Raw genomic sequence first — 17,217 nt, 5'->3', positions numbered from 1 at the left:
TTACTAGGCAAGATTACCAAAGACACTTCAAATTTAACATTCTCTTCTATTCCTGCTTTCTCCTTTAAATTCTTTGATAGTTCTTGCTACCAAATAGGAAACTTTCACTATCACGCAGAAAAATGAGAACTAATGTGTGCTGGTCGGAAAAAGTCTGGGGAACTAGCTTCATGCTGAACTACTCCATTTAGCCATGTTTGTTCTAATAGATTAAGGGTCTCCCCCACCCTGCCCCCAAATACCTTGAATAAAGTCAATACTACAGAAAAGGATGTCCTGTTTATTTTACCATTTTTCATGCTCAAGGACCACACACCTACCACTGCCCAGCCTCCGCTCCCAACCAAAACCCTGAGAACTGGTTCCGGCTTCTCTTATACTCATCTCTTTACTATCCTCTCTTTTTCTTCCCCTTCCTCACCTCTAACCTTCCTCACCTGCAGTTGCACAAAAGGAACATGCTGTTTAATGCAAATGTGTGCTTGGAATATTCTTCCTTCCTACTTTACCCTAGGAATTCTACTGATGTTTTGCGACCAGTCTATCAGCCTCCTCCACTTAGAGACAATTCCTCCTACATTTCTAGATGACCCAAATTTATCCCCTCCTTCTTCCTCCATACATTTTACCCTATACTAACCAGGACCCATCACATTTGACTGCATTTTTTACTCATCTGTCTTTCCTTAAAAGTGAGGTCCTAAGTCTTATCTTTGCCTCCTCAATGCCTAGCACACATTTGTTAAACGACTGGTTACATGAGTTTCTTTGTAGCTTTAATTCTGTCTGGATTCCTGACCTGAATTATCTGAAAGCTTCCAATCTCGCTAATGAGAAAGAAAAACCGTTTGACTCTAGAGAAGGATCCTGACTTAGCCAAGGTCAGCCAGTGGTGCTTCACGACACTACCACTTCCCTAACCCCGCCCTTGAGACTGTCACCTAGCTCAAGGTCCTGTCTAAGGAGAGAGCTCAAGGACAGCCAGATACAGCCTAAGTGCTTCCCCACAGGAACTCGGTCCCTTTCCTAAACGCAGTTCCGCCAAGTACTCTCTCCAATTGACATCCCTGTTGTCCAATTATGTTTCGAGGCTCTGAGGGTTGCACCTAACCAGACAGTGTCCAATAAAAAAAAAGCAATTCAGATTAGCACCAATTTTGGCCAATGGTTGAGAAGATGAGAGGTAATTAGCCTATAGGAGCAGCGCTGAGAGTGATGAGCAACAAGATCATCCAGTGGCCGTGCCCACTGTAGAGTAGGCCTCGCCCCCCAACTGTGGGGAGTTGGAGGCCAGACTGTTGCAGCGCTCAGTCGCCACCCGGGCTCCGCCATGTTGGGACTCGTGGGTCGTGTGGCAGCCTCTGGGGCCTTGCGGGGACTCAGCCCTTCAGCGCCGCTACCTCAAGTCCAGCTCTTACTGCGGGCCGCTCCGGCAGCGCTGCAGCCTGGTAAGTGCCTTGCTCTAGGGGCTGGGTTCGTTTCTGCCGTCCCATGACCTTGAGCCTGGGGCCGATAGTCGCTTGGGCCTAAGGGATCTGTGGTGCTAGAAGGACGCCAGGGCCAGCGCCGTGCCCTCTAACGGCGGGAAAACAAGAACAGGACCGATCTAATTCCGTCTCATTTTGGAAGAGGGGCGCTGTGTGACGGAAAAGTGCAGGCAGGTGCATTGACCTTCCCGTAGAATGGGGGCACCGAGCTCTCGAATAATGGGGTTTTGTGCAGGAGGATGGGAAGATGGTGCAGGCTCTTCGCTTCCAGTGCGGCCCTCCCTCTGGACCCGCCTTCCGTGCAAGCGGAAGGAGGTCGGGCCTGGGCTGTATTCACCAGTGCTTGTGAGTTAAGTCGGGGTTTCCGTTGACCTTTAACTGTCCTAACCCCAGCTTCTTCCATATCTTTTTTGTCTGTTAGCCAGAGACTATGCCGCTCAAACATCTCCGTCGCCAAAGGCAGGCGCCGCCACTGGGCGCATCGTGGCAGTCATTGGTGCAGTGGTGGACGTCCAATTTGATGAGGGACTGCCACCCATCCTAAATGCCCTGGAAGTGCAAGGCAGGGAGACCAGGCTGGTTTTGGAGGTGGCCCAGCATTTGGGTAAGTAGAATTTGTTAGGAATAGTAAAGATCTTGTTTGACTGAAGTACCCCCCAAAACTAAGCTGTCTTCCTTCTATGATGATTTTATCAAAATGACTTTCGTTCTTCTGAGTTTGCTGAAGCCACATTTACATACTGAGAAGGAGTCTTGGTTGACTTAGGTGTTCAATGCCAGTTACACTTCATTAAATATCATGAAGCCATGAAGTTTGTCCTGTATAACCCTGCAATGCCTTATCTGACAGGTGAGAGCACAGTAAGGACCATTGCCATGGATGGTACAGAAGGCTTGGTTAGAGGCCAGAAAGTCCTGGATTCTGGTGCACCAATCAAAATTCCTGTTGGCCCTGAGACCTTGGGTAGAATCATGAACGTCATTGGAGAACCTATTGATGAGAGAGGTCCCATAAAAACCAAACAGTAAGTATCCCCCTCTTGTTGCATCTACACAGAAAGGAACTGTTTTTCCTAGCAGTTTTATATATTAAGGTGACAGCCTCTACTGTAGCAGAATTTTCTTGCAGAGCATACTTAAAATGTCGATATATTCATTTATTAAAACCACACAATGCAGCTTCTTCTGAAGAAAATTAATGATGCAGACGTTCTGATGGTAAAAAAAAGAGAGAAAAAATCAAACTGCTACTTAGGGCCCAAGTTGATTATTTCAGTTCATTTTAATACCAGTGGCCTTTGTATTTCATGTTGGTATGTGAAGAAGTGCTATTAAGTTAGGGCTTTGTAAAAGGAAAACCTTATGACAGTTAAAGTTGTCAGGGGATGGGATTATTGCTTCCTGAGGTGATGAAATCCCCTTTATTGCAGACTATTTGGGCTTGATGGTGGGTGACAGTTTTGTCTAGAGTGTTACATAAGAGATGAGATTATGAGTAAAGGGTTTGGCTTGAGAATTGAGAGGAACTGTTTAATAAGATGAATAGACACTGATCTTCTACCTTTACAGATTTGCTGCTATTCATGCTGAGGCTCCTGAATTCGTGGAGATGAGTGTTGAGCAGGAAATTCTGGTTACCGGTATCAAGGTTGTGGATCTGCTGGCTCCCTATGCCAAGGGTGGCAAAATTGGTATGTTAGTGGTGGGCAGATATTTTCCAAACCTAATGTGTGGGGAAAAATCCTACCGTGTTATGAGTGGGTACTGAGATCTATCCCTCACTGATGAGTAGCTTCTGACTTTCGTTCTTCTGAGTTTGCTGGTGCCAGATGCCATTTCTGAGAAGGGAAAAGATGGAAAGAAACAAAAATTTTTTTTGAAGTTTGCTTATTTGGAAACAGAACTCTTATTCTTTTTTTCTCAACCTCTCCTAGGGCTCTTTGGTGGTGCTGGAGTTGGCAAGACAGTACTGATCATGGAGTTAATCAACAACGTTGCCAAAGCCCATGGTGGTTACTCTGTGTTTGCTGGTGTTGGTGAGAGGACTCGTGAGGGCAATGACTTATACCATGAAATGATTGAGTCTGGTGTTATCAACTTAAAAGATGCCACCTCCAAGGTGAGCACTGAGCTGATTGATGTCCACAAATTAGTGCCAGGAAACTGCTGCAGTTGACTGCATTGCTAGGTGAAACCATGTTCTGTATTTCCATTTTATTGTCCCAGGACCTACAAACGAAATTTGTCAATGTTTTTCCCCCAGCTTCTAATACACTAATGTACATTTTGCTTTTTCTTTGATGTTTCTAGTCTTTGTTTTTGGTACATAGACCCATCATTTGAAAGCTAACTTTGGGGGGAGTTGAAGGTGGTTCTTATATCTCAGATTACCCTATTTTGTGCCTTTCACTTATTTACAATTTATTTCCTTCCTACTGTAAGAATATTGCCTCAGTAATTATAAGAAATTACCTTTCATGTTGTTTTGAACTACATCTCTAAAAGGGAAAATTGTGAACAAAAACATAGACATCTGAGGAGGGTTCTTTGGTAGTTTCTCTGATTTGGGGACCTTGGGTATATAGCTTTCCCACTCCTCTGCCACAGTTTCTGAATTTGTATAATTACTGCAGGTAGCTCTGGTGTACGGTCAAATGAATGAACCGCCTGGTGCTCGGGCCCGGGTAGCTCTGACTGGACTGACTGTAGCTGAATACTTCAGAGACCAAGAAGGTCAAGATGTATTACTGTTTATTGATAACATCTTTCGATTCACCCAGGCGGGCTCAGAGGTAAGAGAGAAAGCTTGAGAGAACTGGTTCATTTGACCTTTCTGCGGAATGATGCAGATAAGGCCAAAGTTGTTGTTTTTTTTTTTTAAAGGTGTCTGCTTTATTGGGCAGAATCCCTTCTGCTGTGGGTTATCAGCCTACCCTGGCCACTGACATGGGTACCATGCAGGAAAGAATCACTACCACCAAAAAGGGATCTATCACCTCTGTACAGGTGAGAACAGTTAAATGGATGAAGGTCTAATTTGTATAAAGGCATGTACAGAAAGGTACAAAATCTAGTTACTTATGTCTCAAAAGGCTTTTAAGTAGGTACCTGAGCTTCCTGAAATAATGTGTAAAATTCTGCGTGTGCATGTTAAAGACCCTAAAAGATTAAGAGACCACTCATCTAAACTAATTGGAGGTGTACATGTAAATGTAGATCACAAAGTAGTGGTTTCCATCCTGAAGGGGAGTTTGAAGCTCCATGGAAACTGAGCGTTAAATATGGACTACACTAACTACTACAAATTTTCAAATGTATGTAGATGGTATATAGTAAAAATTATCTAGAAATTTATCTAAATTTTATTAACTTTCATGGTTCATTTTCCTGATGAACTAGTATAATAGTGCAAGGGTTTTTGTTTTTGTTTTTTACTGTTAAAGTGGGTATCACTACAATAGAGTTAAAAAGTAGGATGAAGAACAAAAGGAATAACAATGAAAATTCTTTCATCACGTCTTGGAGGGACTAGATAATCTATAAGCTTACTCAGCCACTATTAGGGGTGGTAAGAATCCACATTTTTTGAGGTGGACTCTTGAATGCTGAGAAGATAAGAGTGACATAATGAGGAGAGGTCAGAAAAGGGGACGGCTTAAGTAGAATTACTTGGCTTCCTGCTGCTCTTCATGGGTTCTTGACTTTAGGCTATCTACGTGCCTGCTGATGATTTGACTGACCCTGCCCCTGCCACTACCTTTGCCCATTTGGATGCTACCACTGTGCTGTCCCGTGCTATTGCTGAGCTGGGCATCTATCCAGCTGTGGATCCTCTGGACTCCACCTCTCGCATCATGGATCCCAACATTGTTGGCAGTGAGCATTATGATGTTGCCCGTGGGGTACAAAAGATCCTACAGGTGAGTACTGCAGGTGAGATCAGTGGCCATAAAGTCGTAGAGGGAATTTGGGGACTGTATTAGGACCGTATCTCTCCTGGTGGTTTGTGATTTGCTTTAGAGCAAGGAAAGATGAGACCAGCAGTTCCTAGTGAGTGTTAATGAGGTCTCTTGAGTTTCCAGGTACTCCATGTTTGGAATCCAATATTTTCTAACACCACCTAATAGACTCGGAGTAGGGGAGACCAGACACTGATCTTAGCTGAGGGCCCTCATGACCCCCAAGTAACTAATTTGTTTCAGTTAAGAAGTGCAGTAGAGTGCTAAAATGCTGTATACAGAGCTCATTGTGAATATAAAGTTGTGTTAATCCTTAGGTTTTTGTCCAAATTAGAGGAATGTAAATGTTTACTAGGCCTCTCTTAATCTTGTTTTCTCATAGGACTACAAATCCCTCCAGGACATCATTGCCATCCTGGGTATGGATGAACTTTCTGAGGAAGACAAATTAACTGTGTCCCGTGCACGGAAAATACAGCGTTTCTTGTCTCAGCCATTCCAGGTGGCTGAGGTCTTTACCGGTCATATGGGGAAGCTGGTACCCCTGAAGGAGACCATCAAAGGATTCCAGCAGATTTTGGCAGGTGAGATTTCAAGTATAAGGCTGAACATAAAATGGCAAAGAAACTGAAATCCCTTGAATGCTTGCTGTGCTGTGTTCCCATTCCAGGAACCATCAAGCAATATATAAATATATTGTGCCTAATTTTTATATAAAAATAAGTTATTTCCCATCAGTTTTCTTTGGAAATACTCAATGTCTGAGAGTAAGACTTAGACTTACCGAGTGCTTTCATGCTAGCTACTCTTCTAAGTGAATTACAGCACCCTTATAAGGAAGGCATTATTACCCTGTTTTACAAATTAGGAAACTTGAAGCATGGAAAGTTTAAAATAACCAGTCCCAATATCATACAGCCAAAGTAGCAAGAATTTGAACCCGAGTTATATGACTATGGACCATTTGTTCTTAAGCTGTACTGTAGCATCATGTCTTGTAAATTGGATTTGTGAGGGAAGTTTAAGAAAAGATACCTAAGATGACACGATTTCATCACATTCTGACTGGTGGCCTCAAGTGGTGAGGTATGTACCCACTGCAGAAAGTTGATGATATCCTTCACTTCTCACCAGTTGGATTTTTTTCCATGTAGGTGAATATGACCATCTCCCAGAACAGGCCTTCTATATGGTGGGACCCATTGAAGAAGCTGTGGCAAAAGCTGATAAGCTGGCTGAAGAGCACTCGTGAGAGGGTCTTTTTGGCAAACTAAGCACTCATCCTCCGTGCTGTCCCTCTCCTTGCTCCTAATCCAGAAATTGCAGTTTTCTCTGTAGGCCACATTCCTGAGAGCCTTGATTGAAGACCTTGTGTTCTGTCTGAAGAGTATTTAAGGTTTCCAATAAAAAGTACATCCCTGAGCATCTGTCTGTTTTTCTTGGTCTTGACAACACAGCCAACACTGATGTTTTTAATAGTAATTTTAGAATAGCCACACACAAGAAACAGCACAGAGTAGGCCATATATATTTGAAATGGGGTCATCAACAAAGAAAAGCCATTGTCTTGGATTGATGAACAGCTGTGAGTCTTGTGAAGGGGTTTCCTGGGGATGATGTGATCTTAATAGTAGGGCCTCATCTTTTGCCCTTTTATGTCATTGTTCAAAGCAAGTTGATTTTTTGCCTCTTGTATAGAGTGCATTTCTGCTTTTTAAAAAGCCAAAGGACTTTTTAGGAGAGCATTTTGGGAAAAATGGGTTGGGTTTAGAAATAACTGCTATTGTAAGAGAAGTCAGGGGTTAATCAGTGAATGACATTTTTTTGGAAATAATAACGTTCTGAAGGATGAAACTTGAGTCAGAACAGCCCTCTCCTCTACTGCCTGCCTTTGTTCAGAAGGTGTTCCTAACTACTGGCTCATAACATAGTTTGGGCAAGACTGGTATGTTTGTGACTCCTTGAGGCAATGCAGAATATAAAGTACCATGGGGCCTATTCTGAGGTCTGCTAAAAGCCCTTAAGAAAATTGGGGAAAGAATCTGTTACAGGAGAATAGTAATTTTCAGTGGAGTTGGGCTTGGGTTTCTGAACTGAATAATGGAATTAGACAATTTTCCCTTCATCTTAGCCCACTAAAACAGGATTGCAAGGATTACTCAAAAGTACACCCGCCTTTTCAAACAAGTGCAGGGTTGGATTTGATGCCCCTTAAACGTTCTTTTCTGGGCCCAGACCCATCTCCTACTGCCCTCTGGTGGTGGTAGGACTGGAGGCTCTGCAAGAACTCTGATCTCACCATTTTGAAATCCATGAAGGCCATTTGCTGGGATGTGGTTCTTTGCTAATGACTGTTTACAAACCAGCTGGGGCTTTTGTCCTAAGGAGGAGCCTGACTCTATAAGCTCCACCCTGAGGCATTCAAGTGGGGTAGAAGCAGGGCAGGACAAACAGATCCCAATTCAGAGGCCCCTGGGGGCTGAAGGCTGGGGAGGAGCCTTGGGAGAGGTGCCAGGGGTGGAGTAGGGGCCTCTGAGTTTCCCCCCATCTGCCTCTGACGTCCTTGGCACCAGTCTCTCCTGTGTCATGATCTGGACGTTAGGTGGAGCCCCTGAGCCGCCTATGTCCAGTAGTTTGCTCCTAGAAAAGCCTGGATTTGGGGAAATGCTGAGTTATGGGGGTTGGGGGCACATCCTCTAGGTCCTTACTCTGGAGTGGGTAAGAAGCTGGTGCAGAAGCCCCCAGGGTATGGGTCCGCCCTTTCTGCTCTGTTTTCCCATGTTATCCAGATGCAGACCTAGGAACTGAACCTGAAGGTGGTTTCTATCATACCTCCACCCTTCCCCCCCACATTTATGTCTCAGCATTCATCGAGAACCTTCTCCCTCTCACTAGCTGCAACTATTTATTTCCTTCCCCCTTCACCGCTCTCTTCTTGTACCACGCCACTGGGGTGTCAACACAGATCTAACCTTCCTCCATATTTCTCCTGGTTCTGCCCTGTCCTCACCGCCTCCTCCCTCTCCACCCAGAGAAAGCCACGCCCTTCCCTCCTCCCTCCCCACCCTAGTCTGTCACACAGGGACATCACCCTACAGCAGTTCAGGCTGTGGTTCGCAGGAAGCACACATTGGCTTTTTGATTCGTGCTAGTTCCCAGCTCACGGTTTGGGAGGATCTAACACCAGCCTGCACGTGAAGGGGGAACCAAGGACAGTGAGGAGCTGGGTGGTCCCAGCCCTGGAGCCCTGCCAGCCCGACATGGGTAAGTATGAGGACCAGCCCCCGGGAAGGCCTGAGGGATGCCTACCTCCCTCCCTGGCTGACTCAGCAGGGGTGGGGCCTAACCTTTGCTCTTTTGGGGGGTGAAGGAGGGGAAACCAGACTATAGGGGCACAGGGGCTCAGCTGGTGAGGCTGCCGACCAAGGGGTCATGAGCACTGGCAAGCTCCAGCTCTGGGGAAGAGCCTAAGAGTGCACCTTAGGTTGGGGCTTTCCCCCCCTCACCACCCCCGCCTCAGCCCCTTGCGCCTCCCACTTAAGCTGCTGAGATTCAAGAAATATTTCACAGCACTCACTGCTGGCCTTACCCCCACAAAAGTAAAGCCCACTTTTGGTCGCACTGGATGATTTTTAAGTGCTTCTCCCCCTGTTTTCTCCCCTGCCTTTCAAGTCCCTGCCCTCTTCCCTCCCTGACCCTGACCCACCACCAGGTGGGGGGCTGCACCGAGCAGCTGCTTCCTGTTGCCCCAGAGGTTGCCGCAAGGGTGGTGGCGGCTGGGGGAGAACTGAACTAGAAGAAAGCCGATTCTCACGGCCCCACACCAGCCTCACTAGGGCTGCTACTGGCGACCCCCATGCTTCAGTCACTGAGAAGACAGAGAGAGGCAGGACTGAGGTTGAAAGGCCTGGGAGGTCTTTGCCCTCCTGGCTTCCTGATTGCAGAAGTTTTTAAACTTGGGTCGTGCTGGGGGAAGGAGGCTGCGTCTCTCCACGGCTGTAGGGCTTGAGCCCCTGAGGAGCTGAAACACAGGGAACCTGTTCATCTAGTAGGGCTGCTGTGTGTTACCCCCAGCACGCTCGGCCTTGAGTTCCCTCTCCGACACCTCCATTCCTCCGGAGTCCTTGCGACTCTCACTGCCTTCCTGGCCCTCCTTTGTGAAGAGATCTTTGCCGGTGCCTCCGGAGAGCGGGTGGAGCTCTCCCAGGTCCTCCAGTTCGGACCCACCACCATCCCCCACTTCACCGCAGAAGTTTCTGTCTCTTCTTCCTGGGATCTCTTCTCTTCCTCCATCTGGGATCCTTCCTGGTTCAGGCCTCTAGGAGACGCCACCCGCTTCCCCCTCCCTCAGCGGATTCTTCGCGACAGCCCTACCCGAGCGCTCGTCCCTACCCCAGTAGCTCCTGTCCCTTTAAGTGCTACCTCCCCCCCACACCACCCCGCCACCGCCGCCGCCGGCCCAGGGCTGGGGGAGGAGGCGCCGCCGCCGCCCGGCTCGGCCACCTGCGCCGCCGCCGCCGCCCGGCCCTGCTCCAGGTGAGGCCCGGCACCCACGTCTGGTCCCAGAGCCCCCGGGCGGGCCGCCCCTGCGGTCCCCTGTCCCGGGATCCCCGTTGCCCTGGACTCGGGATCTGACCTCCCCCTGCGGGAGCTGCCCTTCCTCTCTCCCCCGCACTATCTACTCGTCCATTTCTCCCCTGTTCTCTGCGACCGGAATCCGGAGGCTTCTCACGCCTCTCGGCCAACCTCTCCCGGGTACCCCTCCTATTCCGGACCCAGGATCTCCCCCTCCCCCGCTCCTTCCTCGCCAGAAAAATCTCCCGCGGTCCGGGTTTCGCCTCCTCCCCTCTGGAACCATCGCTTTCCCACGCCATCCTAACCTCCAGTGGGAGGGGGAATAACCGCCACCCCAACTACTCTCCTTCCCCGTAGTAAGGGGGGTTGGGGGCTATCATAGACTAGAGTCACTTTCAGGCCCTGCTCCGTTTAGTTCAAGTTCAACTAACTCCCATCTGAAGCTTTTCTGTAGCCCTCACCCCCCTCCATCTCTCCCGGACTTTGGGGGTGCGACCTCAGCACCAGCCCAGGTGGGAACGACCCTCTTGGACTTGGGGTGGGCCGGTCCAGCCTAAGAACGCTCCTACCCCAGAGTCAGGGAATGGTGGAGGGCGCATCCAGAATCTTGTGATTCTGGGCTTAAGGGGCTGTTGGGGGACAGTGGATGAGGTTCTGGGACTAAGTCTCTAAGGGCAGTGGGGTGGTGGGGAAAGCCTGGGAAGCCCAGCCTTCTCTATTCAGATGCAAAGGGAGTCCTAAGGAAATTAGGTCTTTCTCCATCCTCTTCTGAGACCAGCATGGAGAAGCTCGTTGGAGAGTTTAAAAAAAGACTGTGCTGAATCTGAGGGGACACATACCAATTTGGAGAGAAGAGGGATGAGTTGTGGTCCTTTTGATGTGTTATAGGAGAATCTGGCCTCCCCAGAATACGGAGGGGGAGGAGACTGTCTTCCATTAACCTGGACAGGGAAGGGGGACAAGTTGGAATGGTTACAAGGTTGAGGGCCATCTCCCTACTAGACCCTATTAACACTGTGAACCCTTCAGCCAGTGAGCACAAGGGAGGTCTTTAATAATTACCCCACCTCCACTGGGGAATTCCCCCTCCCTGCAAATCCAGCTGCGACCCTAGCCCTGCCCCTTCCCTTCTTGCGCTCGCATTCCCTGCTACACCCAACACAACACACTCCAGAATGAGGGGACAGGGTGTCTGGATTTGCTTCAGACTCTTCTGAGTCATGTTTCACAGGCTGGGAGGGAGCTGGCTGGAGGAGAGGGTGGTCAGCAGTGGTGTTTGGGGTTGAATTCCAGTAGTACCTGGACTGGGAGAGGGAGAGAGGCAGAGGGATGCAAATGAATGCCCTCTCTCTCCCTTTCTGTCTCTTCCCCCTCCCAGCCCCAGCCATCTGGCTCCTGCGTGGAGCCACGCACTGTGGCAGCTGACCCCAGTCAGGGTGGTGCAGCAGGAGCACAGGGAGGGTGAGAAAGGGGGAGCAGGTGCTAATTTCTCCCTCCCCATTCTCTTTATTACCCGCCCACTGGCCTGGCTTGTGAGAGGTTCAGAGTATTCCCTAGGTACCCTTCTCACAAGTTGCTGAAAAAAAGACCATTTGCCCCTTCCTCTTTCTAGTAGCTTCCTAAAGGGAGATGGGGTGGGTGGGTGATTGGCCACATCTGATGGGATTGAGGAATGTTTGGGGACAGAAAGGGTCAGTCTGCCCTCTGTCATCTGGATGGGGGGCAGAAGCACAGCTGCTGCTTGGGGTGGCTTCTGGCAAGAAGTAAACACCCAGCTGTTGGCATATTGACACCCCACCCTCATCCTTCTTCAAAGAGCAAGGAAGACCTCTGATTAGATGGGATGAGAGGGGGTCTCATTCAAGGAGGAAGGTGATTGTAGTCTTTCTGCACCAGATGGGAAAGAATGGATCCTGCCCCACTTTCTTTTCTAATCCCAGGTGGCCCTCTCTTATCCAACACCCCTCTTCCCAATCGCTCCTGGCCGGGATAGTCCTAGGGGTTGCCCTGGAGACTAGGCCTGGGGCTCGGAAGGGGTGGGAGCAGTCAGTGGGGCACAGGAGTAACCGGCTCTTCCGGAGCGGAGTGGAGCCAGCGGGTGGGTGTGTGTGGGTGTGTGGTGGGGGGGAAGGGGCGTGGCTACACCCGTCTGACTGGCGCAGGCTCCTCCCCTGCCGCCCGCCTCCGACTGGCCAGCCCTATGATTGGGGGCGGGAGGTAGGAAGATTCTCCCTCATCTGCCCTGGAAAAAGAAAGAGGAAAAGGAAAATTTAAAAAAAGATACCTAGCTCTCTTCCTCGGCCCTCTAGGAAGCCAGTTCCATGCCCTGAGCTCTCTTCTTCACCTGTCTTTATTTTGGGAAGGGGGGAAGCCTTCCTTAGCAGAAGTTTGCTGGATCCCTGCTTTCTCCAGAAAGAAGGACCCCCTCTACCCTGAGTGTGGCCTCTTTACCCAGGGGCTTGAGGTCAGTAGGCTGTTGGGGGTCCTTATTTTTTATGCAAGGTGACCCTATAAATCTGTTACTGAGTCATGGGGGAGAAAAGGATTTTGATTTCTGTCTACTCCTTCCCACTGACAATCTACTTTTTTCAGGAGAGGGACAGAAACCCTCCCAACCCTCTTAGCCCCTCTCTCTCTGGCCCACACACTTTGAGGCTGTGCTGAAGCTCACTTCCTTCTTAGCTTCTCTGAGCCATTTGTAGTGGGGAGTGAAGTCTGTCCCCCAAATTTAGGAAAAACTCACTCCCCCGTGGAGTAAGGAAATCCAATCTAGACTAATGTATTTGATCCTGTCTTACTCTGGCGCCACCCAGTTTTCAGATCTCCTTCCTCCCCAGACTCCCAAAGGAAAAAGTATTTGTTGACCCCCCAACCTGCCAGAGTTTCATCATCCCCACTCTGTCTGTTCCTCTTCCAGAATATTCAGCTTGAGTTTTGCACAGTTAGGCAACTGTTTGTACAACTGCATTGCAATGAATTGAATGGGAATTATCTTGAAGCCTGCAAAGTCTGTTGAGTTGCAAGGAAAAGAAACCTGGTTTCTAGTCACATTTTATCCACAGTTTGACCTTGAACAAGTCGGTTAACCTCTTCAGGCCATAATTTCTTCATCTACCAAACAAGAGAATGTTGAACTAGAAATTCTCTAAATTCTAACATCATGTATGACACTTTTCTTCATTCTGGGTCCCTGCAATAGACGTTTTAGGTGATAGCTAAACTCTAGTCCTCTGCTAGATTTTTCTTTCCTCTTCTCAGAAGGTTTCACTTAGTTATATAGCCCTATCAGAAAAAGTATACTGGAACTATAGAATAGGTGGACATTTGGGGCACCTTATTTGCTGGTCAGTTTTCCTGCTTCTTCCCTGTCCCTCTGACCAGGTTTAGGCTAGACTCAGGCCTTCCCTGTCTGGTCTCTGAGCCAAGCTTCCTTTTCCTACCCACAGGAATCTTCCCGACCCTCAGAGCCTTGCAGATGTCGCCGGGAAAGTGGTGATCCAGGCAGGACCAGGCTGCCACCCACGGGACAGAGGTGAGTGGGCAGCAGATGGAGCAGGAGCTTGCCTTTTTCCACCCCTTCACGAGGACTGAATTTTCCTGACTAACCTTTCTGCTTCTACACTTCCACTTTTCCACTACCCAGCCTGGGAAATAACTGCCCCCGAAATGATCTTAGGGGAGTGGCACATGCCTCGGTCCTAGAAATTTGGTTTAGTCTTTTAGGTTAACCTTGGGATCAGGGCACGCCTTTCAGTTTGCTCAGTGTGATGCAGGACTACCGCCCACAATGAGGCACAGTGCAGAGGGAGCTTCCCGGTAGGCTAGGGAGACACCGCGGCGCTAGGACCCAGATCCGGGTCGGGGAGCCGGGATGGTAGGCGCTAGGACCCGGCGGCGGAGGCCGCGGAGGGCGGCTCTCTCTCGGCCGCAGCTTCCCCGCCCCCTCCGGCTCCGGCTCACTCCTCCCCCGCCGGCCATGTTGGCTCCGCTCGGGCCCCGCGGTTGAGCCGCGTCCCCCTCCCCCCTCCCGGACCCCAGACCCCCTCCCCCGCGTTCCCCTCCCCTCCTGGCGCCCGGAGCGAGGCCATGTGAACTGCCCGTCCCCCGGGGAGAGACAAGCCCCGAGCCTGGCTGGACGCCGCCGCCTCAGGTCTGTTGGGTCTGTGGCTGGGGGCCTGAGGGGAGGGAGCCCCGCTTTCATCCGAGGCTTCCCTCAGGGAACCGAAGCTCTGGAGCCGCCTAGAGCCTTGCCGGGGGGTGGGGGGAGGAGACGCCGACTCGAGCTTATTTCCATTTAGAATCCAGCCCCGGGCGGGGGTCTTCCTGCACTGGGGGGGTGGGGGGTGGGAGGAGAAGGGGGCTGCTCGGTCTGCAGAAGATCGGGATGGGGCGGCGGGGGCGGGAGCGGGAGGAGCTGTGGAGGTTCCCGGCGACGGCGGCGGCTGCGAGGAGGAGGCGGAGAAGCCGCCTGGCTGGTGGAGATGACTCCTGTGGGGGACTCGGGGTGGAATCCCCGGGAGGGGCTCCACCTCTTCAGATTGGGTGGGGATTGCCCGAGTGCGAAGGGTAGGTGAGGGGGTTCCCTGGACGGGTTAAACACTCCGTTTATGGGGATTGGGGCGTTTTGGCAACGGTGAGTGGAGGTCAGAGGGGTTTCCAGGGGTCCCGGGGTGTCCGCTCGGAGGGGTGGGGAGGTGGGGTGCACGTTCTCTTGAGCTTGGCGAGCAGGAGAGGGCCTTGCTGGAGTGGAGCTGTGCTTGGCCTGGGGCCCCCGAGTCCCGGGAGAATCCGCCACTCCAGGGATGGGGGTTGATAGGGCCGGTGCTGAGGCGTACGGATTTGAGCCGGCCTTAGGGGCCGGAGAGAAGAATGAAGAGGGAGCCCTTTCCAAGGGGGATCCCTCACTAAGGGGATCCCCGTTTCCGTGGCAGAAAAGATGATCCCGCATCATCCCTTTCTTTCCTGGTGTTCCCAATTTTCAGGGGAAGGCAATGCCAACAGCAGTCATCCTTTGTAGGATTTATTGGAGTGGGAGATTTGCATCCTTCGGGGGGCGATGCTGGGGGATAGCTTCCACCTCCATCTGTACACAAACAGCCCCTCCCCCAAGCCTCCCGCAGGAAGTGGCCGGGAAATGGCAGCTGTGCGTTTGCTGCTGCGTCTCTCGTTGTTTTGAAATGTCCATTTTAATCAGATTTGGTTTCATTTTCTGAGGCCTTCGGGCAAGCTTGGATCCTGCCAACCATGTGGTCTGAGAGTCCTTCGTTCGACTTTTTTTTTTTTTTTTTTTGTAAACTTAATTTGTCAACTGGAAGTAGTCACTGCAGTTGACTCCCTGATCCCAATCCCCCCTCCAAAGCATCTCTGTCTCCCTGTCTGGATTTTTTCCCCCTGAGCTAGAGGTCATAGAAAAATCAAACTCACTCATCCACCAGCAGGGCTACACAAGTGATGCAAATTCCCTCGGTGTAGAGAGCTGTCAGGAAGACGGGATCTTTTGTGTCATGAGAGTGGCTTTTTGGGATCCTGCTTAATATATATTCTTATATACATACGAATATTAAATATATTCTTAAGTATGACAGTTTCTGTATTGCAGAGCACTTGAGTAAGTGAGCGTGTGACGTGATGAAGTTGATTCTGAGAAGTAGAAGAAGAGGGGGGAATGGGGAAGATTAAACTGAGTGGGGTTTGTGGGGGGCGATAGGGACTGATTTTCAGAGTGAGTGTGGTGGGCTTGTTCCTCACTGGTGATTCTAGCCTAAGGATAAGTCCCTGTGGGAAGCCTGTTAGTTGACATAGGGGAGGGTTTACCTTCTGCTGTACCAAGTAATTAGGAGAATTAGTTATCATATGACTTATGCTTCAGTCCATAAAAGACATCTTCTGTCTTATTACCATTCGTGGAGAGGGCTAAGCTTTTCCCTTGTTCTGTGCAAAGTCATGTGTCCAGATTTTCTCTTTTTCCCACCTGATAACTCCAGGAGATTTCTACTATAGCATATAGTGATGACTGTGTGTACTGTGCCCCAGGCACTTGGTTAGACCCTGGGTTTGGTTTGAGGTGAGTTGGCCACAGAATTTTCTGTTTTGAGAGGTGAGATCATTTGGACTATCCTGAAAACTGCTTAAGCCTAACATTTAAATAATCTTTTCAGTATTTTCTACCTGGATTGTAGATTCTTAGATTAAAGGTCCAGGATAGGACCAGATAGACATATATGATTATGTGGCACTGTTAAGATAGCATCATTGCTCCTTTTACTGGGGCTGTTGGGGTTGATAGTCTGGAAACAGTAAAAACGAGTTCAGTGTCACTGTCCTTTTTCTTGCCCTTCTGCTTGACTGATTGGTTCCTTTGAGTTGCTTTCTTGACAGTGATTTTAAGTTCCCCATTCTTCAACCTTTGTTTACCTAGACTGGGGCCTGACAGAATAGTAAATTGATTTTCCCTGGTGGAAGTTAAAAGAATGAAGGAAGGAGAAAGACTACTCTTATTTCTTTGGACTCTTTAAGAGAAATAAAAGTTGATTTTGAGAAAGTAGATAGCTATGGCTTCATTTGATACACGACTGATCAGAAAGCTGAATGAAGTAAACCTTTCATGGCCTTTTTGTAAAGTGGATGCATATTTCTCTCAGAGAAGTGGATTTCTTAATATTGACTTTTTTTTTTTTTTTTTAAGCCTCTCCGTAAAGGTAAAAATTTGAGGTGTAGGGAGAACTATGTGCGCCGACCTCAGAGCCAGTCAGAAATCTAGAACGCCCTGAGAGGCTCATCTTGCAGTCTTGTGGTTCTGGAATCAGGTGTTGCCAAGAGAGAAGCAAAGCTTGTTAGGGTTACTGTGTCTTGCTGATGTTGACCTTTCTTATCACCTCTGAAGAGGTCTGCTATATTCTTTTACTAAAAGAATAAAATACAGTTAAAATAGTGTGGAAGTTAGTCCAATAACCGGTAGGATGTTTGACCTTGTGTGAGATGTGTACAGTGAGGCAGTAATGCCAAAGTTTTTATTTCCTAGGACATAGAGTGAAGTATAAAACTCTTGAGGATTTCCTGGGGCAGATAATCTTCCTGATTTGTTTCTTAGGATATGGATGTCCTCATATACCTCATAGCCTAAGATTAATACTTTCTCAGCATTGCTGCACATTGGTCAGAGGGACCATTTTTCACCAACTTTTTGGTCTTCATAA

General features: G+C 49.1%; 2 protein-coding genes across 6 annotated transcripts in view; both read left to right on the top strand.

The window, feature by feature from the left end:
- The first annotated feature begins 1,286 nt into the window (after positions 1 to 1,286).
- On the top strand, positions 1,287 to 6,868 carry ATP5F1B (ATP synthase F1 subunit beta). Its single transcript, XM_082636630.1, has 10 exons — positions 1,287 to 1,448; positions 1,909 to 2,091; positions 2,338 to 2,512; positions 3,057 to 3,178; positions 3,422 to 3,606; positions 4,121 to 4,279; positions 4,371 to 4,493; positions 5,195 to 5,407; positions 5,829 to 6,030; positions 6,601 to 6,868. Exons 1-10 carry the CDS (start codon positions 1,331 to 1,333, stop codon positions 6,696 to 6,698), a joined length of 1,578 nt encoding a protein of 525 aa, XP_082492756.1. The 5' UTR covers positions 1,287 to 1,330; the 3' UTR covers positions 6,699 to 6,868.
- A 1,760-nt stretch (positions 6,869 to 8,628) lies between these two features.
- Positions 8,629 to 17,217, top strand: part of BAZ2A (bromodomain adjacent to zinc finger domain 2A) — a 34,497-nt gene continuing 25,908 nt past the window's right edge. For 3 of the 5 annotated variants that reach the window (XM_082636794.1, XM_082636793.1, XM_082636791.1), the window contains exons 1-2: positions 9,906 to 9,982; positions 13,468 to 13,553. The gene's annotated coding sequence lies outside the window, so the exon portion shown is untranslated. Of the gene's footprint in view, positions 8,711 to 9,905; positions 9,983 to 13,467; positions 13,554 to 14,023; positions 14,172 to 17,217 lie in introns of those variants that run through there. The other 2 variants (XM_082636795.1, XM_082636792.1) reach the window with 2 other exon arrangements.

This window comes from Mesoplodon mirus (assembly GCF_964341445.2).
Source record: "Mesoplodon mirus genome assembly, chromosome: 11".
In the NCBI taxonomy this organism is placed as follows: domain Eukaryota; kingdom Metazoa; phylum Chordata; class Mammalia; order Artiodactyla; family Ziphiidae; genus Mesoplodon; species Mesoplodon mirus.
This window is presented reverse-complemented; position numbering and strand designations above follow the sequence as displayed.

Excerpts from the sequence above, each read along its gene's own strand:
- ATP5F1B (XM_082636630.1), top strand. The coding sequence starts at position 1,331 with ATGTTGGGACTCGTGGGTCGTGTGGCAGCCTCTGGGGCCTTGCGGGGA. Across the intron at positions 2,092-2,337 it reads GGAGGTGGCCCAGCATTTGG|GTGAGAGCACAGTAAGGACC; the intron begins GTAAGTAGAATT and ends CTTATCTGACAG. Across the intron at positions 4,280-4,370 it reads TCACCCAGGCGGGCTCAGAG|GTGTCTGCTTTATTGGGCAG; the intron begins GTAAGAGAGAAA and ends TTTTTTTTAAAG.